This window comes from Oncorhynchus gorbuscha, linkage group LG02 (assembly GCF_021184085.1).
Source record: "Oncorhynchus gorbuscha isolate QuinsamMale2020 ecotype Even-year linkage group LG02, OgorEven_v1.0, whole genome shotgun sequence".
NCBI lineage: Eukaryota > Metazoa > Chordata > Actinopteri > Salmoniformes > Salmonidae > Oncorhynchus > Oncorhynchus gorbuscha.
Window position 1 is genome coordinate 105,110,603 of NC_060174.1, and position 24,990 is coordinate 105,135,592.

The 24,990-nt window shown below is 41.0% G+C and overlaps 3 protein-coding genes across 5 annotated transcripts in view; 2 read left to right on the forward strand and 1 right to left on the reverse strand.

The window, feature by feature from the left end:
• Positions 1 to 7,389: 7,389 nt before the first annotated feature.
• Positions 7,390 to 9,058, reverse strand: supt4h1 (SPT4 homolog, DSIF elongation factor subunit). Of its 2 annotated transcripts, none has more exons than XM_046298609.1 (5): positions 8,847 to 9,058; positions 8,479 to 8,585; positions 8,297 to 8,382; positions 8,027 to 8,080; positions 7,390 to 7,791 (listed from the first exon to the last, which is right to left on the reverse strand). In XM_046298609.1, the coding sequence occupies exons 1-5, from the start codon at positions 8,913 to 8,915 to the stop codon at positions 7,724 to 7,726; spliced, it is 384 nt and encodes a 127-aa protein (XP_046154565.1). In that variant the 5' UTR covers positions 8,916 to 9,058; the 3' UTR covers positions 7,390 to 7,723. The 2 variants fall into 2 exon arrangements, with proteins under 2 accessions (XP_046154565.1, XP_046154575.1); XM_046298619.1 differs by having other exon boundaries at positions 8,327 to 8,382; positions 8,847 to 9,049.
• A 3,021-nt stretch (positions 9,059 to 12,079) lies between these two features.
• hsf5 (heat shock transcription factor family member 5) lies at positions 12,080 to 16,730 on the forward strand. 2 transcript variants are annotated; one of them, XM_046329870.1, is made up of 7 exons: positions 12,080 to 12,199; positions 12,535 to 13,056; positions 13,230 to 13,550; positions 13,673 to 13,770; positions 13,916 to 14,353; positions 15,518 to 15,660; positions 16,217 to 16,730. In XM_046329870.1, exons 2-6 carry the CDS (start codon positions 12,543 to 12,545, stop codon positions 15,650 to 15,652), a joined length of 1,506 nt encoding a protein of 501 aa, XP_046185826.1. In that variant the 5' UTR covers positions 12,080 to 12,199; positions 12,535 to 12,542; the 3' UTR covers positions 15,653 to 15,660; positions 16,217 to 16,730. The 2 variants fall into 2 exon arrangements, with proteins under 2 accessions (XP_046185826.1, XP_046185827.1); XM_046329871.1 differs by lacking the exon at positions 16,217 to 16,730 and having other exon boundaries at positions 15,490 to 15,654.
• A 243-nt stretch (positions 16,731 to 16,973) lies between these two features.
• LOC124014849 (E3 ubiquitin-protein ligase RNF43-like) overlaps positions 16,974 to 24,990 on the forward strand; it is a 252,329-nt gene continuing 244,312 nt past the window's right edge. Inside the window, exons 1-2 of the mRNA XM_046329869.1 lie at positions 16,974 to 17,952; positions 18,386 to 18,734. Coding sequence (XP_046185825.1) covers positions 17,825 to 17,952; positions 18,386 to 18,734 — 477 coding nt within the window. The 5' untranslated portion in view covers positions 16,974 to 17,824. The remainder of the gene's footprint in view (positions 17,953 to 18,385; positions 18,735 to 24,990) is intronic.

Consider the following 24,990-nt stretch of genomic DNA (forward strand, 5'->3'; position numbering starts at 1 on the left):
ACGGGACATTAAAAACTGTAATATCTTATGTTTCACCGAGACGTGGCTGAACGACAACACGGATAATATAGACCTGGCTAGCAGAGCAGCTATTCTTAGTTCATAGCTGTCTACTTACCACCACAAACTTGCACTAAGACCGCACTCAAAGACCGCACTAAGACCACACTAAGACCGCACTCAAAGACCGCACTAAGACCGCACTCACTGTATAAGGCCATAAGCAAACAAGACAATGTTCACCCAGAAGCGACGCTCCAAGTAGCCGGGGTCTTTAATCTGGGCAAACTTAAATCCGTTTTACCTCATTTCTACCAGCATGTGCAACCAGAAGAAAATAAAAAACTCTAGACCACCTTCACTCCACACACAGAGACGCGTACAAAGCTCTCCTCCCATTTGGCAAATTTGTCCATAATTCTACCCTCCTGATTCCTGCGTACAAGCAAAAACAAAAGCAGGAAGTACCAGTGACTTGCTCAATACGCAAGTGGTCAGATGACGCGGATGCTACGCTACAGGACTGTTTTGCTAGCACAGACTGGAATATGTTCCGGGATTCATCCAATGGCATTGAGGAATATAACACCTCAGTCACTGGCTTCATCAATACGTGCATCGACGACGTCATCCCCACAGCGACCGTAGGGTACATTTCCCAACCAGAAGCCACGGATTACAGACAACATCTGCATCGAGCTAAAGGCTAGAGCTGCCGCTTTCAAGGAGGCGCTCGTTGGATGTGGCAGGGCTTGAAAACTATTACAGACTACAAAGAGAAACCCAGCCGCGAGCTGCCCAGTGCCGCGAGCCTGCCAGACGAGCTAAATGCCTTTTATGCTCACTTCGAGGCAAGCAACACTGAAGCATGCATGAGAGCACCAGCTGTTCCGGACGACTGTGTGATCACACTCTCCGTAGCCAATGTGAGCAAGAGCTATTAACAGGTCAAAATTCACAAAGCCGCGGGGCCAGACGGTTTACCAGGACGTGAACTCAAAGCATGCGCAGACCAACTGACAAGTGTCTTTACTGGCACTTTCAACCTCTCCCTGACAGTCTGTAATACCTACATGTTTCAAGCAGACCATCATAGTCCCTGTGCCCAAGAAAGTGGAGGTAACCTGCTTAAATGATTACCCCCGTAGCACTCACATCGGTGGCCATGAAGTGCTTTGAAAGGCTAGTCATGGCTCACATCAACACCATTATCCCAGAAACACTAGACCCACTCTAATTTGCATACCGTCCCAACAGATCAACAGATGACGCAACCTCAATCGCACTCCACACTGCCCTTTCCCACTTGGACAAAAGGAACACCTATGTGAGAATGCTGCTCATTTACTACAGCTCAGCATTCAACACCATAGTGCCCACAAAGCTCATCGATAAGATAAGGACCCTGGAACTAAACACATCCCTCTACAACTGGATCATGGACATCCTGACGGGCCGCCCCCAGGTGGTAAGGGTAGGCAACAACACCTCTGCCACGCTGATCCTCAACACTGGGGCCCCTCAGGGGTGCGTGCTTAGTCCCCTCCTGTACTCCCTGTTCACCCACGATTGTGTGGGTGACCAAGCACGACTCCACCATCATTAGGTTTGCTGAGGACACAACAGTGGTAGGCCTGATCTCCGACAATGATGAGACAGCATATAGGGAGGAGGTCAGAGACCTGGCAGTGTGGTGCCAGTACAACAACCTCTCTCTCAATGTAAGACAAAGGAGCTGGTCGTGGATTATAGGAAAAGGAGAGCCAAACTCGCCCCCATTCACATTGATAGGGCTGTAGTTGAGCGGGTCGAGAGTTTCAAGTTCCTTGGTGTCCACATCACCAACAAACCATCATGGTCCAAACACACCTAGACAGTTGTGAAAAGGGCACGACAACAGCTTTTCCCCCTCAGGAGACTGAAAAGATTTGGAATGGGTACCAGGCGGTGTTAGAGGAAAATCCCCAAAATTGTCAGAGACTCCAGTCATCCAAGTCAGAGACTGTTCTCTCTGCTACCGCACAGCAAGCAGTACCAGAGCACCAAGTCTAGGACCAAAACGCTCCCTAACAGCTTCTACCCCAAAGCCATAAGACTGCTGAGTCAGCTAATCAAATGGGAACTTATAATATACTGTACACCTATTATATACTGTTAACCTATTATATACTGTTAACCTATTATATACTGTACACCTATTATATACTGTTAACCTATTATATACTGTACACCTATTATATACTGTACACCTATTATATACTGTACACCTATTATATACTGTTAACCTATTATATACTGTACACCTATTATATACTGTACACCTATTATATACTGTTAACCTATTATATACTGTACACCTATTATATACTGTTAACCTATTATATACTGTACACCTATTATATACTGTTAACCTATTATATACTGTACACCTATTATATACTGTTAACCTATTATATACTGTTAACCTATTATATACTGTACACCTATTATATACTGTTAACCTATTATATACTGTACACCTATTATATACTGTACACCTATTATATACTGTACACCTATTATATACTGTTAACCTATTATATACTGTACACCTATTATATACTGTACACCTATTATATACTGTACACCTATTATATACTGTACACCTATTATATACTGTTAACCTATTATATACTGTACACCTATTATATACTGTTAACCTATTATATACTGTTAACCTATTATATACTGTTAACCTATTATATACTGTACACCTATTATATACTGTACACCTATTATATACTGTACACCTATTATATACTGTACACCTATTATATACTGTTAACCTATTATATACTGTACACCTATTATATACTGTTAACCTATTATATACTGTACACCTATTATATACTGTACACCTATTATATACTGTACACCTATTATATACTGTTAACCTATTATATACTGTACACCTATTATATACTGTTAACCTATTATATACTGTACACCTATTATATACTGTTAACCTATTATATACTGTTAACCTATTATATACTGTACACCTATTATATACTGTACACCTATTATATACTGTACACCTATTATATACTGTACACCTATTATATACTGTACACCTATTATATACTGTTAACCTATTATATACTGTTAACCTATTATATACTGTACACCTATTATATACTGTTAACCTATTATATACTGTTAACCTATTATATACTGTACACCTATTATATACTGTTAACCTATTATATACTGTACACCTATTATATACTGTTAACCTATTATATACTGTTAACCTATTATATACTGTACACCTATTATATACTGTACACCTATTATATACTTTTAACCTATTATATACTGTACACCTATTATATACTTTTAACCTATTATATACTGTACACCTATTATATACTGTACACCTATTATATACTGTACACCTATTATATACTGTACACCTATTATATACTGTACACCTATTATATACTGTTAACCTATTATATACTGTACACCTATTATATACTGTACACCTATTATATACTGTTAACCTATTATATACTGTTAACCTATTATATACTGTTAACCTATTATATACTGTTAACCTATTATATACTGTTAACCTATTATATACTGTACACCTATTATATACTGTTAACCTATTATATACTGTTAACCTATTATATACTGTACACCTATTATATACTGTACACCTATTATATACTGTACACCTATTATATACTTACACCTATTATATACTGTACACCTATTATATACTGTACACCTATTATATACTGTTAACCTATTATATACTGTACACCTATTATATACTGTTAACCTATTATATACTGTACACCTATTATATACTGTACACCTATTATATACTGTTAACCTATTATATACTGTTAACCTATTATATACTGTACACCTATTATATACTGTACACCTATTATATACTGTTAACCTATTATATACTGTTAACCTATTATATACTGTACACCTATTATATACTGTTAACCTATTATATACTGTACACCTATTATATACTGTACACCTATTATATACTGTACACCTATTATATACTGTTAACCTATTATATACTGTACACCTATTATATACTGTTAACCTATTATATACTGTACACCTATTATATACTGTTAACCTATTATATACTGTACACCTATTATATACTGTTAACCTATTATATACTGTACACCTATTATATACTGTACACCTATTATATACTTTAACCTATTCTTCACTATCTTCAAGTTGAATTTGTAGATCAGATTTTTGATCCAAATACTTGTTTATTTTTTCCCCTTTCCTATAGTTCCAAAACAACTGAACATGTAATATAGATTGCATGTATCTCTAACAATGATATCCTCAAAAGGGGGGAATGATGCTGTGTTCTTACAGGCCATTACCTCTTCTTACTCCTCAGTGTGGGAGTGAAGAGTCTTGCTGTGGGGTTTTGGTGATGTGTGTAAGAAACACAGAAATAGAATCTAAAATATAAACGCAACATGCAACATGCAACAATTTCAAAGATTTTGTTGAGTTACAGTTCATATAAGGAAATCTGTCAATTGAAATAAAGTCATTAGGCCCTAATCTATGGGTTTCACATGACTGAGCATGAGGCACAGCTATGGATACAGCTCCAATTGGACGCTCCCTCAAAACATGACATCATCTTTGGCATTGTGTTGTATGACAAAACTGCACATTTTAGAGAGGCTTTTTATTGTCCCCAGCACAAGTTGCATCTGTGTAATGATCATACTGTTTAATCAGCTTTTTGATATGCCACACCTGTCAGATTGATGAATTATCTTGACAAATGATAAAATTCTCACCAACAGAGATGTTAACAAATTGGGCCGGATGTGTTGTCTAACAGTCTCAACTACAGTATAAACAGGACTGAATAAGTTATTTTCACCCTTCAGCAGATACAAAATACACCCGTACATGAATACATGTTAGGAAAGTATGGGTGGTACCCCGGGGGTGGAAAAAGTACCTGATTTTCATGGTTGAGTAAAAGTAAAGATACCTTAAAAGAAAATGACTGAAGTAAAAGTGAAAGTCACCCAGTATAATGCTACTTGAGTAAAAGTCTAAAAGTATTTGGTTTTAAATATACTTAAAGTATCAAAAGTATAAATCCTTTAAAATGTATTATATTAAGCAAACCAGACAACACTATTTTCTTGTTTTATTTATTTATTTACAGATAACCAGGGGCACAATTCAACACTCAGACATAATTTCCAAACGAAGCATTTGTGTTTAGTGAGTCTGCCAGATCAGAGGCAGTATGGGTGACCAGGGATGTTCTCTTGATAAGTGCTTGAATTAGACAATTTTCCTGTCCTGCTAAGCATTCAAAATGTAACGAGTACTTTTGGGTGTCAGGGAAAATGCAAGGAGTAAAAAGTATACTATTTTCTTTAGGAACGTAGTGGAATTAAAGTAAAAGTTGTAAAAAAATGTAAATAGTAAAGTACAGATACACCCAAAAAACTACTTAAGTTGTACTTTAAAGTATTCTAATTAGTACTTTAAAGTATTCTAAGTAGTACTTTAAAGTATTTTTACACTGGTGGTACCATTGTGTTGGGTGTCTTTGGGTGTGTCTGTCATGTGTAGAGGAAGGAAAGAGGTGGTAGCATTGTGTTGGGTGTCTTTGGGTGTGTCTGTCATGTGTAGAGGAAGGAAAGAGGTGTTAGCATGGTGTCGGGTGTGTCTGTCATGTGTAGAGTAAGGAAAGAGGTGTTAGCATGGTGTTGGGTGTGTCTGTCATGTGTAGAGGAAGGAAAGAGGTGGTAGCATGGTGTCGGGTGTGTCTGTCATGTGTAGAGGAAGGAAAGAGGTGGTAGCATGGTGTTGGGTGTGTCTGTCATGTGTAGAGGAAGGAAAGAGGTGGTAGCATGGTGTTGGGTGTGTCTGTCATGTGTAGAGGAAGGAAAGAGGTGTTAGCATGGTGTTGGGTGTGTCTGTCATGTGTAGAGGAAGGAAAGAGGTGGTAGCATGGTGTTGGGTGTGTCTGTCATGTGTAGAGGAAGGAAAGAGGTGTTAGCATGGTGTTGGGTGTGTCTGTCATGTGTAGAGGAAGGAAAGAGGTGTTAGCATGGTGTTGGGTGTGTCTGTCATGTGTAGAGGAAGGAAAGAGGTGTTAGCATGGTGTTGGGTGTGTCTGTCATGTGTAGAGGAAGGAAAGAGGTGGTAGCATGGTGTTGGGTGTGTCTGTCATGTGTAGAGTAAGGAAAGAGGTGTTCAATCAAACGTGACAAGAGGATATGTGGTTCTTCTGACCAAAAAAATACACCTCACCCACGACCTGTTTTTTCCCCTTCATAAAACTACCTCCTTGCACTTCTGAAGCACAGTATCTTTGTCCAAGCAGACAATATCTTTGTCCAAGCAGACAGTATCTTTGTCCAAGAATCTTTGTCCAAGCAGACAGTATCTTTGTCCAAGCAGACAGTATCTTTGTCCAAGAATCTTTGTCCAAGCAGACAGACACTCAAAGTAATCGATTTTCTATTAAGATTGGTTTGAGCTAAAAAATAATAATCGCAATCACCTTATTTTCATGTTATTTCCCAGTGCCCTTTCCAGTTTACAGAGAGCACGAGGATGTAATATGAGTAGTAAAGTGTACTGCTGACCTCTTGCCTATGATTCCCATCAACAGGAGGCAACTTCCTAATAACAAGGCCTGTTGAGCTACACAACGTGGTCTCAATACAGTAACTGGACAACAGCTGACACACGAAGCAGGAACATCAATTAAATCATATCCTGTGAAATGGTTTCAAAATATGTCATTTAAAACTGTCACGGAGGCTGTGAGTCCTTTCATGATCAGAAAATATACTCTTTTACCCGATTCATAATGGGGGAAAAAAACTGTCAATCTGTCTAGTCAGCTGTATTTGCAGTCAGGTTTGTTTTAGTGATAGAAAAAACATTGACCTAAATAAATAGTACCAACTCTCAATTGAGGGACTTATCATTAAAGACAACATTCAATCTGATAGCACTTTACTGACAATACACCGATTAAAAGCAACGTTTCCCGGTTCGCTGAGACCACACTCACAGTAAATGCGTTATAGGTTTGCTCAATCAAAAATATGAAAACGACACTAAAGCAGTCAGATTGAATAATGGCCTTCAGTCATTTAATGGCTGACCTTTGTAGAAAATACATTAGTTTAGTGTAGCTCGTGACTGCCACCCGATGGACACATTAATTTAAAAGATTATTTCGGGAACCTGCAGTTACACAGCCCCATCATGTGATTGATTGTATATTGTTACTGGGGGGGGGGTGTAATGATGTCAAGTGAGTTCATTGAAGACCGATGCCAGAGATTAAAATTGTTTTTATAAAAAATGTAGAGTTTATTATGATAAATACACCCCAGGTTTGTAAATACTATTTTTTTTATTATAGCATAATATGAGAATGTCTATTCTAGCAGAGTGAACCCATCCCATTGAAAACAAAATCGACACCATAACCAAATTAAACAAGACAGTTCTATGAGACATTACACATAAATGAAAATCAGACTTTGCACTTGTGTTTGGCAAACAGAAAAGACCCATTAGCGACATCAGTCTCCACAGACTGTGTTTATGGATGTGTTGTTGCATCGTGAAGCTGTGCTGAAGATGACCGTCTGTCCCTGTAGAGAGGTAATGATCAGGCTTATGTCTTAACAGCGGTGTCTCTGGATTTGTAGATCACTCCTCTGCTCTTCAGCTCTCTCACCACCCCTGCAGGACAGAAATAAGAACAATGTTGAGAGAGAGACAGAGAGAGACAGAGACAGAGAGAGAGAGAGAGAGAGACACACACACACACACTAGATGGGATTCAATGACAGCAGCTTGAGAACCCAAGAGGATTCTGCAGTTTGTTTCCTGATTTTTGAACACATATGCCAACATTTTCTCAATGGCTCCTATAGTAGATGGTTGAGAAAACACACTGCCTTTGAACGTGACATACCTGGAGGTAACCTCCCTGTCACCGTCACAGCATAGACACCAGGCTTGAAGTTACCTGAACAGGAAAAGAGAAATACAAAACAGCACTAGAACATTATAGGTGGTCCTGTATGAGTCAAATCTGTTGTTCTGTCCCTGAACAGGCAGTTAAACCCACTGTTCCTAGGCAGTCATCGTAAATGATAATTTGTTCTTAACTGACTTGCCAAGTTAAATAAAGATGATATAAAAAAAAATACTTCAAGGAAACGTTTGAAAGAAAGTCATATACCAACAGGATAACCTATGACAACAAACGTACTGATTCTTTGCCACTTGGCCACCCAGCTGTCCTCGGGGCTCATCTGAGCTATGACCCTGGAAACAGAGATCGAATGCTTTAGCAATTAGCCCACACTTGCTGTCCGGAAATGGCACTAAATCATCAACATGTCATCAAGTAGAGAACATTACCCATCAAACGAGGAACTTGTACACTCGTAGACCATCTCTCGATTCCCCTTCATCTGAAGGTAGGACTCACAGTTGTCACAGCCATCATATTCAAACTGGTCAATAGTCTGTGTGGGGACAGGAGAAATACGGATTCAATGAATACACATGGAAAACTGGTTAGCTAGTCATGTTAGCACCGTTACACAAACATTTCAGTAAACGTTACGTTTAATAGATAGTAGCGAGCTTTTTAAAACGTTTCGTTCGATAAATTGTAAGTAGCTAAGACAACCTCTCAGAGTAAGTTTGGGTCTACAAATGTATGCCACTGCCAGTTGAAGAAAGCAGATGGTCAGCTTTGCTAACGTTAGCTTGCTAGTATTTACCTTCACAAGAGAGCACAGAAGACATGCCCGCAAATGGCGGAGGTCCTTAGGACAAGTTTCCAACGCCATCGAGAAAATAGCAGCTGATATTTGAAAATATATCTGTAAAAGCTATAAAATAAAAGCTTTTCAAAGACGTTGTTTTGATTTTCACCCGCTGTTAAACTGGCAAGATGAAATAAGTACTTCCGGGTTACGGGTCACAGTTTTGAGTTTTAATTTCCCGTGCACAGTGAAATGCCTTTCTTGCAATCCCTAAAACCAACAATGCAGTAATCAATAACATAGTAGTACAAAAAAATAACATAAGGTATAACAAAAACACACGATAAATAAACATACGAAAAACAGAAAGTAAGTTAGTATAAGGAGTATACTTAAAACATTAGGAACAACTTCCAATGCTTCCAACGGTTGTTTCAAGTTGGCTGGGTGTCCTTTGGGTGGTGGACTGTTCTTGATACACAAGGGAGTATGAGAAACGCAGCAGTTCAAATAAAATAAAATCAGTTCTTGGCACAAACCAGTGCACGTGGCACCTACTACCATACCCCATCTACCATTCCAGTGTTTAATTGCTATATTGCAATTACTTTGCCACCATGGACCTATTTATTGCCTTTACCTCCCTTATCTTACCTCATTTGCACACAATGTATATAGACTTTTTCTACTGTATTATAGAACTTTTTTTTGTTTATTCCATGTGTAACTCTGTGTTGTTGTATGTGTTGCTTTATCTTGGCCAGGTCACAGGTGTAAATGAGAACTTGTTCTCAACTAGCCTAAATGCTTAAATAAAGGTGAAGTTAAACATTAAAAAGGCATTTAAATACTTTGATTGCCCGTTCACCCTCTGAATGGCACATATACAGAATCCATGTCTTCTTCTATGGTATATTGGCGATCATATGATTTTGACCAAAAAACGAATAAAAAATGTTTTCAAATTTAAAAAAAAAAACACTCAAACAACTTTACAGTTAAAAATAAATAAAACAGATCTGATCCCTATACAGGCTCAACCTGAGAGAGTGGGTCTTCCGGCTCCAGTCCCCAAAATCTTCAGCTGCAGCTACAATAATGTCTAGTTTATTCGACTTCTTTGAGACTTGTACATTTTATAACTGTGGAAATGATCGCAAACAAAAATCCACTTTAACACACAAGGTATCTTGTGTCTGGCAGCAAACATTTATTACAGGCTGTGATGCGTCCACTACCACATCTTCACTGGCATCATTTGTGTTCTCATTTATTTTAAATCGTCTCCGCATCGGAGATTCGATTGACCGCTCTAACTTTTGCCACCTCGATTTCCTTCTCCCTTACAGAGCACTCCAGGAACATTATCCCGCACCACAATTGCAACACTGTCATTATTTTACATACTCTTTCTTCAGTATACTCTGTTCGTCTACACACACTTGAAACATGGCCAAACCCTTTACGATTCTTAGTTTGGGGCTAAAAGGTCTTATGGCGTATCTTCCAATAACCAAGCTTCACATACGTACTGTAGTTATTTGTTCTTTATTTAAAAAAAAAACAGGACCGATAGACTTTCTTCTTTTCTCCATTCACCCAGCGGGTCAGACGCCGGGCACCAACCACTCCAGGAATTCTCTTCCGGTTTTCAACTTGAACATCTCCTTTGAAGGGTGCTCTATACCAAAGTTCAAAACACAAAACTTCTGTTGTTCCCATTCTTTTGAGGCCCACTGCAATCAAATCAAATCAAATGTATTTATATATCCCTTCGTACATCAGCTGATATCTCAAAGTGCTGTACAGAAACCCAGCCTAAAACCCCAAACAGCAAGCAATGCAGGTGTAGAAGCACAATCTTCCTCTGTTCTTCAGAAATACAATTCATCGAAATAAGACCACTCCTGGATCACTCTTGATAGAATCCATTTCTTCAAGAGCATACTTCACCATTTGACATATCAAAACAGGTTTCCCAAATATGCATCTCAACAAGCGCATCCCAACAAGAAGCGATTCATTATCATTGGGGCGGCAGGGTAGACTAGTGGTTAGAGTGTAGAGGTGGCAGGGTAGACTAGTGGTTAGAGTGTAGAGGCGGCAGGGTAGCCTAGTGGTTAGAGTGTAGAGACAGCAGGGTAGCCTAGTGGTTAGAGTGTAGAGGCAGCAGGGTAGCCTAGTGGTTAGAGTGTAGAGACAGCAGGGTAGACTAGTGGTTAGAGTGTAGAGGTGGCAGGGTAGCCTAGTGGTTAGAGTGTAGAGACAGCAGGGTAGCCTAGTGGTTAGAGTGTAGAGACAGCAGGGTAGCCTAGTGGTTAGAGTGTAGAGACAGCAGGGTAGCCTAGTGGTTAGGTAGAGACAGCAGGGTAGCCTAGTGGTTAGAGTGTAGAGACAGCAGGGTAGCCTAGTGGTTAGAGTGTAGAGACAGCAGGGTAGCCTAGTGGTTAGAGTGTAGGTAGCCTAGTGGTTAGAGTGTAGAGGAGGCAGGTAGTCTAGTGGTTAGAGTGTAGAGACAGCAGGGTAGCCTAGTGGTTAGAGTGTAGAGACAGCAGGGTAGCCTAGTGGTTAGAGTGTAGAGACAGCAGGGTAGCCTAGTGGTTAGAGTGTAGAGACAGCAGGGTAGCCTAGTGGTTAGAGTGTAGAGACAGCAGGGTAGCCTAGTGGTTAGAGTGTAGGTAGTCTAGTGGTTAGAGTGTAGAGGAGGCAGGTAGTCTAGTGGTTAGAGTGTAGAGACAGCAGGGTAGCCTAGTGGTTAGAGTGTAGAGACAGCAGGGTAGCCTAGTGGTTAGAGTGTAGAGACAGCAGGGTAGCCTAGTGGTTAGAGTGTAGAGACAGCAGGGTAGCCTAGTGGTTAGAGCGTTGGACTAGTAACCGGAAGGTTGCAAGTTCAAATTCCCGAGCTGACAAGGTACAAATCTGTGTTCTGCCCCTGAACAGGCAGTTAACCAACTGTTCCTAGGAAAATAAGAATTTGTTCTTTAACTGACTAAAGGAAGAAAAAAAAGAATAATAATTCATGACGAAAAAAAACGCTAACCTGCCGTAAAGTAAGAATTTGTTCTTTAACTGACTTTAGGAAGAAAATATAAGGAAGAAAATATATTAAATCGTAATTCAACTGGAGTAATGGTGTCTCTACAAATACACTGAATCTGATTCTGAATGTGTTATAAAAACGGACCCTCTTTTTTTCCTCAACTCGGAAATACTCGTGAACGTCCATAGCGCGAGCTTCGTCTTTGATTCATCATCGCGCTCGAGGATGTTGGAACGTTTTTTTTTTTCGTGGAATTTGAACGGATTCTAAATCAACTGTTCCGGAATATTTTCAACGGTTCTGAGGGAGATTGATCAAAGCTATTATTGTGTGTTAAACAAGACTACATATAATTACACACATTTACAGAAAATAATCACATTATGAATATTTAGATATACATTGTAGTTTATTAAACTTCCGTTATTTCCGTTGACTTGCCTTAAAGTACTCGATAACCGTTTAAGCTAGTTTGATAACGAACGAGGAGCTAGCTAACGTTAGCTACAAGTAACGTTACTAAGCTAACGATGTTAGCTAGCAGTTTGCCAATTGAATCGAGAACAAAAAAAAACGATTTAGATAGCTTCTTTAATTAGACATTAATATACACTTGATAAGTTGTCACTGATTTTTGTATTTTTTTTTTTGTTTCTCAAACAGGCGAAAATATGGAGCTCGAAGAGGAACGCCTCACCATCCCCATCAATCCCAACAATTTCCCAGCGAAATTGTGGCGTTTGGTGAATAACCCCAAAAATCGATCGATACGTTGGGATCCCTGTGGTGAGGGTTTGATAATCGACCAGCAGCTATTTGAATCAGAGCTGCTGTCACCCCAGAAACAAACGTTTGACACCACTGACTTTTTCAAAACAACCAACTTTACAAGCTTCAACCGCCAGCTGAATCTTTATGGGTTCAGGAAGGTGGTCCATGGCCCCGGGGCCTCGGAGAAGAATGATGTCTCATCTCCGATGGATGGGATAAAACACCACTTCCACAACCCGAACTTCAAACAAGATCATCCCGAACTGCTGGTGAATCTTAAGAGGCTGACAAGCAAAAACAAGGCGAAGATGGAAGCTGGCCTAGAAGTGAACTGCCGGCCCCCAGCAAATCGTTTCCACCGACTCATGGCAAATGGTGATGGTGGTGAGGAGAGAGTTAAAGTAGATAAAAGAGGTACACTCAAATTGTCAATCATACCTGTACTTTGTATTTTAAACCAAAACGAGTAGCAACTATAATTTAATAGCAAATTACTCAAATAACATAATTTTTTGTGCCATAACTTGTGTGCCGTAACTTCTCAGCCATGATACTCATGATATTGCTGTCATTCAATGTTTCCACAGGTTCCATGTTTGTTGGTCAGGTAAAACGACCATCTCCTTACCAACAGTACCACCAAAGCAGAACCCAGCCCATGAAGGACTATGATCGGACCCCTATCCCACCCCGCGGCTGGATCATGGGTCATGGGGATGCCCCCTCCCCCAGCACCTTCTACACAGACAAGGGAATCCCCATATCTGTCATCCACCGGTTCCCTTCAGACACTTCCTGCACTGTGCAGTCCAGTCCGACTACTGTGCACATCCAGCAGGGTTCACAAAGCCTGGCAAACAGCTTGATCCCTCACCATGCTCAGTACCGACCTGGATTCTATTCCCCTGGTAACTATAATAAACCATACCATGGAAGCACCCATTAGTTGAATAGAGAAACACTGTGATTTCCTCGTAAACAGTCATAGAAGTTTATTTATATACTGCTTGATTGTGTTTGTTTTTTTCAGCATCAGTGTGCCAATGCTGCCCCCCAGGCTCAATGAACTCGGACTGCCATAGTGCCCACCAGACAACTCCCTCATACTCCCATTACAGCTATTACCAGGTAGGTGGGAATCTAACTACTACCCATGAAGCAGCATGTCTGCGAATCTTTCCAGTGGGATCTAGAATTCATATGGGTGAAAATATGCGGAGCATATGAGTCAACATTTCATGCTTGAAATATATATTTTTAATCCCATTTCTAGCCAAACTGTCCTGTGGGCTTTCTGTATCCTGGCAATCAAAACCAGGACTGGCAGAGCAGTGAAACCCAGGAGACCAAGAAGAGCGATGTCAACCTGGACACAGTCTTCCAGCTAGTGGACGAGTTGCACCACAATTCCCCCAAAATACGCATGGTCAAAGTGGAGACTCCAGAGCGCCAGCAGCCGGTCCTGTCCACCTCTACATCATCAGGGCCCCAGCCCATCACCACCATACACAGCTCCCCTCACACAGTCACTGTCTCCTCCCAGCTTGACTCCTCTTTTAACTCCAGCCCAGTGACTTCACGCGGGCCCATCATTATAGCAGTCCCGGGGAACGTTCCTCCTCAGGGAATAGCCATCACTGTCGGTGGTCCCAAGGCTGAGCAAGCAGTGAAGAGGGAGGACAAACCTGTGTCTGTGGATGCCTATCAGAAGGTAAGCTAGCATAGTATTGTAAAAACCTGTGACTGGATGCCTATCAGAAGGTAAGCTAGTTTAGTATTGTAAAAACCTGTGTCTGTGGATGCCTATCAGAAGGTAAGCTAGCTTAGTTTTGTAAAAACCTGTGACTGGATGCCTATCAGAAGGTAAGCTAGCATAGTATTGTAAAAACCTGTGTCTGTGGATGCCTATCAGAAGGTAAGCTAGCTTAGTTTTGTAAAAACCTGTGACTGGATGCCTATCAGAAGGTAAGCTAGCATAGTATTGTAAAAACCTGTGTCTGTGGATGCCTATCAGAAAACCTTAGTTTTGTAAAAACCTGACTGGATGCCTATCAGAAGGTAAGCTAGCATAGTATTGTAAAAACCTGTGTCTGTGGATGCCTATCAGAAGGTAAGCTAGCTTAGTTTTGTAAAAACCTGTGACTGGATGCCTATCAGAAGGTAAGCTAGCATAGTATTGTAAAAACCTGTGTCTGTGGATGCCTATCAGAAGGTAAGCTAGCTTAGTTTTGTAAAAACCTGTGACTGGATGCCTATCAGAAGGTAAGCTAGCATAGTATTGTAAAAACCTGTGTCTGTGGATGCCTATCAGAAGGTAAGCTAGCTTAGTTTTGTAAAAACCTGTGACTGGATGCCTATCAGAAGGTAAGCTAGCATAGTATTGTAAAAACCTGTGTCTGTGGATGCCTATCAGAAGGTAAGCTAGCTTAGTTTTGTAAAAACCTGTGACTGGATGCCTATCAGAAGGTAAGCTAGTTTAGTATTGTAAAAACCTGTCACATGGAGGCTATATCTACCAGAATCAGAATCACTTTTATTTGCCAAGTACATTTACACATACCTGGAATTTGAATAGGTGCTGCCAGAAATAGACAAATGTATCGACAGAGAAATGTACACAAAGTCAACATACATAATTATACAATATAAATACAGCAAACATACAACTATAGAGTATAGACTGATTTACAGTGAGGATATACAATTTACAAAACCAGCGTATTTATAACTGAGTGGAAAGAGAAAGCAAAAATACTCAGTCCTTATGACTTAGTAATCAACTTAATTATTAAACAGGTATGGTATGGATGGTCATCAGCGGTCCTGATGAGCTCTGTTGTATAATAGGAGATGGATCATGCTGTGATTTCCCCAGTGCCCTGAGGAAGCATCAGAGTACATCACCAAGGTGAAGGAGATCCAGGTGCTGGACTCAGACGTCTGCAGTGTTCTACATGATGTTACTGTCTGCAGCCTCAGCCTGGAGAACAAGCACCAGACAGCAAACTAAATCTCCTGGTAAGACAACTATCTACTTAAACTTCTGCATAATCCTTGCTGCTGCTATCTTGGCCAGTAGTCCCTTGTAAAAGAGATTCTATATCTTCATGGGACTTTCCTTGGTAAATAAAAAATAGGCAGAGGATCGATCCCCCGGAGATGAAGATTCATATCAAGTTCAATGCATGTGTTTCTTTACATCCATTTCACGTGCCGGTTTTTGTGGCGCCCCCCGTTCACATTTCTCATTGTCAATCGTACTATGCTATTATATTCAGTTCTGTTTTTGTTGTTAGAATACTATCGTTGTGATATTGCAGACAATGATTTAGCTTTGATCTAACGTAATTAAACGAGCTTCACCATTCTCTAGAGTAGCCTGTGTGTAAGATAGAGTCCTGCGAACATGCGCAGATGCTGTTGGGACCTTTAGCTGTTGGGAAGAAGGGTCCAGAGAAGTCTGATCCGCAGCTTCTCCGTTTTAATAAAACAATACACAGTCATGTCAACGGTGAGGGATAGATCAGGGGGATCGTGACAAAATTAATGTACACATTTTAATTTCATCTTTTAGATCTGAACTTGTTGGTTGAAGTGGCATGCACGCAAGAATGTTGACCATAGTCGGACCAGGATGTCCCAAGTTTTCAGTTTTGCTACTCATGCTCAAGTCTGAATTTGCTGTAGCTTCTTGTTGAAATACCTTTACCTATGTTACTTGTATGTCACTGATAAAGAAATATATATTTTCCTGATAGTACACATATTGGACATTGTACATAGTTCAGCCCTGTTCTAATTTATTCGTATTTATATGATAACCTTTACAGCATTTTAATTGGCATATGACAGTTTTATTCTGAATGCTTAATCTTGGAATTAATTAATGCATACCAAGATTTATTTGTCATTTTTAGGTTAAAGAACAAGTACCTTTTAATGTTTATTCCTCATTTGTTTTAGTTTGACACCAAAAAGTTTGTCTGTTTTAACCGTTAATTATTTTAAAATAATTTCTGACTTTTGGACATGATATAATTGGTTTATAATGTTAAAAGATTATTATGATTAAAATGTGATATAATTCAGAGGTTCTTTGCGTTTCATTTCTTGCATCTTGTTGTTTGTATGGAGGCCTCAAAAGTGGGCTACAGTCTCTACTGGTAAAGGGTCCATTCCGGGATCTTTTATCTATTATTAAAGGAGATGAAAAAGTGACGCCAGGCTGTTACCAGTGTTGTCCGCTGGAGGGCGCCCGGTGTCGTCTGTGTTGGAAGTGCAGCTCCACCCTCGGTGACAGGCAGTCAGCAGGTAGACAGACACAGTCGATGAGATCCCAGGGGAGGGAGACTCGACGAGGCATGCTTCAGGTCTTAGTAAATGTACACTCGTGTCTTTTTGAAACTTTTCAAAATGTGTATGACCAATATTAGTGTTTTAACGACTCGCGTTTAAGCGATTATACATTTGTTAAACCTTTATTTTCAGTACCTCTTTTTTAAATACTGAAGTTTATATTATATTTGTTTAAGCAGCAGCGGGAAGGATCTGTTTTCAGAATTGTTACAACTTTCAGACGTGGAACTCGGGGAAAATACTTTTTTGGAGGCTGCCAAGGAGCGAACAGGTTTTAGATGCGTCGCAACTTTAGTGGGCGATAGACATAATTTTGGCTGCAGAAACGACACGAGATTTATACTCCTAATTAATTAACTAGTTACATGTTAAGTAACTAATGCAACGATTCCATTGGATTAGTTCAACTTTTCAAGAGTCCGGAAATCTCCGTTGTCAACTTTACAGGGGCATTTTTTGTCAAAAGATTGTCGCTACGGAGCCTATGAAAGTTACTATTGCATTTTCGTCGTTTACTGTATTGTCGCCTTTCATCGTGGAATCCGTCATATAAACCAACATCAACCTGACTTTGTTCCTCTTGGTTTCTGAAACCCCTGGGTGGGGATATCGTCACAATATCCTATCCAGCGTAAAGAGTCGGGGATTTGCTTTTTAGGTATTTGACAACTTGTTGCATCTGGAGCCCCTCTGCCAGATTTGACTTTTTTCTTGCTCTGGAAATGGAATAGCGGTACATTGGATACACTTTGGTTTTAAATCAGGCAAAACTGTAGAATGTCTATAGTGGGTTGGGCACGAATTAAAGTTCAAACATTGTTGCAAAATGTTTATTGAAATCTTGCCAGTGGTTGAAGATTACAAGAGCCGCCGTGTGCCCGGACTGAACCGATCTGTCTATGATAACTTTAACAAGCACGTTGAAAACGAGGACCGGGCCGCTGTTTATCTCATGTAAGGAGCTCGTGCTGTATGTGAACGGTGAACTAAATGTAAAGTCTATTCAACTATAAGCGACGCTATTCCAATTATTGATTTGATGTTGTCGAACTTGTGCATGCAATGTTTGGCCTCTCCTGTTAGTGATACCGGTTAACACACATGATCTAAATCTTATCTTATTAGCCTAAGTATGTTATATTTATTTGATGGTTAGCAATTCCATAATTTAGAAGCAAACGTTCAGATTTTTTTCTTGTGAGTGAATATGAAGACCACTTTACTTGGCGTGTTTAACTGTTTTTACCTGGAACAAACGTTCAAAGACGGATAAGAATTCATTACAAAATCACAAGACAACACGGCAGTCCGAGAGCCTTAACACTTTGGATAAAACCCTCTATTTCGAGTGGTTTTCACGGGTTTCTACCATTTCTAACCCATAAAGCAGAGGACCAGCGCTGGGCCATATATTTCTTGTCCTGAATCAACATTGGTGGTTACCAGCTTTTGAAGTCCACGATGTACACGCGGAGCCCGCCGCTACAGCCGATCCAATGATCGTTCTCCAGCGGCGACTGGCCGGGCTCTGGCCGTGGCTGCTCATGGCGGCCCTGCAGGTGGTGTTTGGCCAGACGGGCCTGGAGCTGGCGGCGGCCGTCGAGACGGAGCGCTCGGCCCTCAGGGCTGTCATCAAGGTGACACTGCTGAGAACCGAGCCAACGGGGAAACCCATCATTCTGGAAGGGCTGTTTGTCGGAGGGAGCGCCGGCTCTGCAGAGGGGAAGCTCATGCAGGTACGTGTCACGTCATAAAGGTTCCCAGGTCCACCTGATCATATGCCGTGCAATTCAAGTCGAGTGCATACTGGCTACCTTTTCCAGTTTGGCTTTCAATAACTATGTGGTAATACATTTTCCAAAGTGTGGTTATTGGCCTAAAATACCCCATGCATCTTTAATCAGTTATGTCACATTGATTCAGTCCGTTGAGATACAGTATGTTGTGTTATAGGTCTGGCAGGCCATTGGACTGTGTCTGGTATAGATGCTGTAAAGTGGTGAATGGAAATGCCATGGGAAAGATGCTTATTTAATACTATTTTGAAGTAAAAATCTGTGTATAATTCTTGGATGGATGTCAACCCCAATATACAGTATGTTCATGTCATCACCAATCAACAGCATTCCATTTTAAATGACTCATCACCACTATGCTACCACTTTATAAGAACGGGAGTTAGCATTTTGCAGTCACTTATCCTAAACCTGAAAAGGGACAACTTCTAAATGTTATGCAGAAAAAAACAATCAATACACTATATGGCCATTCAAATGTTCGTTGGAACATCTCATTCCTAAATCATGGGCATTAAAATGGTGTTGGTCTCCCTTTTGCTGCATGAACAGCCTCCACTTCTGGGAAGACTTTCCACTAGATTTTGAAACATTGCTTTGGGGACTTCAGCCACAAGAGCTTTAGTGAGGTCGGGCACTGATGTTGGGCGATTAGGCCTGGCTCGCATACAGTGTTCCAATTCATCCCAAAGGTGTTCGATGGGGTTGAGATCAGGGCTATGTGCAGGGCAGTCAAGTTTTTCCACACAGATCTCAACAAACCATTTCAGTATGGACCTCGCTTTGTCATGCGGAAACAGGAAAGGACCTTCCCCAAACTGTTGCCACAAAGTTGGAAGCACAGAATCGCAGTGGTGGAAAAATAACCCAATTGTCATACTTCAGTAAAAGCAAAGTTAGAAAATGACTCAAGTAAAAGTCACCCAGTAAAATACTACTTGAATAAAATGATCTGTTTTTAAATATATTTTAGCAATTATATTTACTTTTTATACTTAAAATATCAAAAGTAAAAGTATAAATAATTTCAAATTCCTTATTAAGCAAACCAGACGGTAGCATTCTCCTGGCATCCGCCAAACCCAGATTTGTCCGTCGGACTGCCAGACAATGAAGCGTGATTCATCCCTCCAGAGAACACGTTTCCACTGCTCCAGAGTACAAAAGTGGTGGGCTTTACACCCCTCCAGCCGACTCTTGGCGTTGCGCATGGTGATCTTAGGCTTGTGTGCGGCTGCAATGCCATGAAACCCATTTCATGAAGCTTTGACAAAACAGTTCTCGTGCTGATGTTGCTTCCATAGGCGGTTTGGAACTCGGTAGTGTGTGTTGCAACCCGGGACAGAAGATTTTTACACGCTTCAGCTGTCTCCTTCTGTGATCTTGTGTGGCCTGCCACTTCATGGCTGAGCCGTTGTTGCTCCTGGACGTTTCCACTTCACAATAACAGCACTAACAGTTGACCGAAGAAGCTCTAGCTGGGCAGAAATCTGCAGAACAGATTTTTTGGAAAAGGTGGCATCCTATGATGGTGCCAAGTTTTAAAGTCACTGAACTATTCAGTACAGGCCATTCTGGTGCAAATGTTTGTCTATAGAGATTGCATGGCTGTGTGCTTGATTTTCTACACCTGTTAGCAACGGGTGTGGCTGAGATAGCCGAATCAACTCATTTGAAGGGGTGTCCACACACTTTTGGGTACGTAGTGTATATCCAAATCAGACTTAAATAACCACATTGTGTGCCTGTTACAATACATACATCATGATGGATTTGACTTATATCCACTTAGTTAGATCAGATTGGTTGACTATGCCAATCCAACGTCCTTCTAATCCCCCACAGTCTGCGTTCCATTGACGTCGTTACTGAATCTGATTCGCATCAAGAGCACCACAGGCATCATGCCCCCGTTTGAGCTGATGGTTATGGCTTGTTTTAACCATGTTTTCCACCCTGGCTCGCTTGACTTTGGCACGTTCACCGTGGCAAACTGAAGTTAACACTCCCAAACCACCAAAGAACCCCCCCCCCCCCCCCCCCATAAGACAAACAGGGTTCAATCTCAGGCCATCTTTTTTTTGTAATCTTGTCGATCTCGGTCACTATAATGTAATAAGTTATTGATCTGCTAGACCTATAATGCTGTCGCTATAGTGGAAGCTGCCTTTGTTATTACTCGTTGTTATGCTGTTTTGTGTGATGACAGAATATCAACATTCTTCCGTAACAATAGTGTTGACATACAATACATATTTTTATTGTTTTTCTTCCTGCCTGCCGATACGCTACTGGTTAAGGGGTTAGAGTGCCAACTTCTCCACCCAAACATTTGATCAAGCTGATAGATTTCTAGTTCCCTAAATTATTAGAGCCAGCCAAGTTCTGAAGTTGCTGGAAAAACTCCCCATTTTAATATTTCATACTGAACACCGGGATTAAACATCAAACAATGCATTCCATGCATGTTCAATAGTCGAGATCAAAAGCTGCATTTAAAAGCCATATTTGTATCATTTACTCATGCCCTTACTGGGCAGAATGGACATGCCAAAACCATAGGCATACATGTACAGTACAAATGACAGTAAAGACCACGTCTTCCCTCTCCAACTATTCTTCAAGCCAGGCCCCTCACTCTGTGGTGCATAGTTTTTCCACTCTGTGGTGCGTAGTTTTTCCACTCTGTGGTGCGTAGTTTTTCCACTCTGTGGTGCGTAGTTTTTCCACTCTGTGGTGCGTAGTTTTTCCACTCTGTGGTGCGTAGTTTTTCCACTCTGTGGTGCGTAGTTTTTCCACTCTGTGGTGCGTAGTTTTTCCACTCTGTGGTGCGTAGTTTTTCCACTCTGTGGTGCGTAGTTTTTCCTCTCTGTGGTGCGTAGTTTTTCCACTCTGTGGTGCGTAGTTTTTCCACTCTGTGGTGCGTAGTTTTTCCACTCTGTGGTGCGTAGTTTTTCCACTCTGTGGTGCGTAGTTTTTCCACTCTGTGGTGCGTAGTTTTTCCACTCTGTGGTGCGTAGTTTTTCCTCTCTGTGGTGCGTAGTTTTTCCACACTGTGGTGCGTAGTTTTTCCACACTGTGGTGCGTAGTTTTTCCACACTGTGGTGCGTAGTTTTTCCACACTGTGGTGCGTAGTTTTTCCACACTGTGGTGCGTAGTTTTCTCACTCTGTGGTGCGTAGTTTTCTCGTTCTCATTTTGATTCTTACATGTATTTGTGTTGTTGGGGAACTAAAGCAAGGCTAAGTCAATGTATTTCCCTAGCGGAAAAGAAAGGGAGGACAGATGAGGTACTGTAGGGTCTTGTCTGTCCTCACTCACCAGGTGCAGGAGGCATTTTGAATGGATAACCAGATGCTGCAGACAGCCTTAATTGATAAGAAAGTACATGGCCTTTTCCATGGGGGAATGTCCAATATCAGACATGGTGGTGAAGAGGAGTACAGTGGATTTTATAAGAAATATATGCTCACCCTACATTTGCGTTAATGTTTGTGTGTGTGTGTGTGTGTGTGTGTGTGTGTGTGTGTGTGTGTGTGTGTGTGTGTGTGTGTGTGTGTGTGTGTGTGTGTGTGTGTGTGTGTGTGTGTGTGTGTGTGTGTGTGTGTGTGTGTGTACACTCTTAGAAAATATGGTTCCAAAAGGGTTCTTCGGCTGTCCCCGTAGGGAGAACCCTTTTAAAAACCCTTTTTGGTTCCATTTAGAACCTTCTGTAGAAAGGGTTCTACATGGAACCCAAAAGGGTTCTACTTCTAACCAAAAAGTGTTATTGAAAGGGTTCTCCTATGAGGACACCCAAGGACCCTTTTTGTCCCTAAGAGTGTATGTGTGACATTGATTCTGGATAACATGTATTTCTAGAGCTGTGTTTCCATAGCAGTGCTGCTGAGAAGATCAGAGGAATCCTTCATTTACATTGAGGCAACGAGGCCTTTCTTTCCTTATAACACTGTGTGTTTCTGTGATATGTCACGTTAGATCTGAACGATAACGTTGGACTTGACCTGGAAGGAGGAGTGCATTACAGTGTGACAGTTTTATTTTGGTAAGAAAGTAGTTTCTAGATTCCTGTTTTACTGAGAGTGCATTCCAAAAGGCATCCTATTCTCCATATTGTCCACAACTTTTGATCAGGGCCCAAAGGACACTGGCCAAAGTAGGACAGTTAAGTATATGGCAAATTGGGTGCCATTTGGGCTGCATTCTGGGTGACAAGGTTGATCAGGGTTGTGGAAGTGATGGCTGACATTACAGTATTTCCCTGAAGGTGTGAAGTGATCGATAGGCTTCTGACTGCTGTTGTTCACTCAGCTCAACTTACTTACCTGGAGACGATGACAGTTCTAATCCAGCAACGATAAGATCCCTGTTTATTTTTCCTTCAGGTGAACACAAATCCCAACTCCACTCTGAGTGTAGTCTGTGATGACGTTTGGCCGGCTGGGGCCAAATGAGGTACTCTGGTCTAGGCCTGGGGTACACCACCTCTTATTGAATCAACATGTGTTCACTTCTAATTCACATCTTTGTGGTCCTCTGTAAGCACTCAAATGTTGGTAGAGTTACAGTTGAGTCAGTTGAGTTAGTTTCTTATGCTTTACCCACACGGATTGTCTGCACAGAGGCAGTATTATGCTGTGTCCGAAATGGCACACTATTCCTTATATAGTGCACTACTTTTGACCAGGGCGCTTGTCAAAAGTGATGCACTATATATGAATAGGAAAGTAGTGCACTGTATAGGCCATAGGGTTCTGTTTCAGCCTCACCCTGTGCGATCCTGTGTCTTTGTTACAGTGCAGAGTACTATTCCAACCTGGTCTCTGAGCATTTTGTATTATTCTCTATGTAAATCCAAGACAAAAGTATGTGGACACAGTATCAAATCAAATCAAATGTATTTATATAGCCCTTCTTACTTGATACAGTTGCAAGGCTAACGGAATACGCAGATTTAAAAGGAGTCCGTAATTTGCTTTCTTATGATCAAGATCTTTTCCTCAAAGAAGTTCATGAATTTATTACTGCTGAAGTGAAAGCCATCCTCTCTTGGGGAATGCTGCTTTTTAGTTAGCCTTACAACATATTTCTTTTTGATACAGTTGCATGTGGTTTTCCACTAGATGTTGGAACATTGCTGCGGGGACTAGCTACCATTCATCCACAAGAGCGTTAGTGAGGTCGGACACTGATGTTGGGCGATTAAGCCTGGGTCGCAGTCTGTGTTCCAATTCATCCCAACGGTGTTTGATGGGGTTGAGGTCAGGGTTCTGTGCAGGCCAGTCAAGTTCTTCCACACTGATCTCGATAAATCATTTCTGTATGGACCTTGCTTTGTGCACGGGGGCATTGTCATGCTGAAACAGGAAAGGGACTTCTTCAAACTGTTGCCACAAAGTTGGAAGCGCGAAATCATCTAGAATGTCATTGTATGCTGTAGTGTTCAGATTTCCCTTCACTGGAACTAAAGGGCCTAGCCCGAACCATGAAAAACAGCCCCAGACCATTATTCTTCCTCCACCAAACTTTACAGTTGGCACTATGCATTCAGGCAGGTAGCGTTCTCCTTTGCATCCTCCAAACCCAGATTGGTCTGTCGGACTGCCAGACAGTGAAGCGTGATTCATCACTCTAGAGAACATGTTTCCAACTGCTCCAGAGTCCAATGGCAGCGAGCTTTACACCACTCCATCCAACACTTGGCATTGTGAAGTGTGATCTCTTTGGCTTGTTTGGCCATGGAAACCCATTTCATGATGCTCCCTACAAACAGTTATTGTGCTGACGTTGCTTCCAGAGGCAGTTTGGAACTCGGTAGTGAGTGTTGCAACCGAGGACAGACGATTTTTACGCGGTACGTGCTTCAGCACTATGCGGTCCTGTTCTGTGAGCTTGTGTGGCCTACCATTTCGCTGTTGAGCCGTTGTTGCTCCTATACTTTTGTGTATATACAGTGTGGTTCGCTAACGTTAGCTAGGGGTTTTGGTTAATGTTATTGTTAAGCTTAGGATTTAGGTTAAAGAGTTAAGGTTATGGGAGGGGTTATATAACATGCTAAGTAGTTGCAAATTAGCTAAAAAAGTTGTAAGTAGCCAGTTAGCTAAAATGCTTTTGTTGTCCACGTTATACGTTGACCCATCCACCCCGAACAACCGCCCTCTTTTCAATTTTTGCCTTAAGTAACCATCTATCTTATG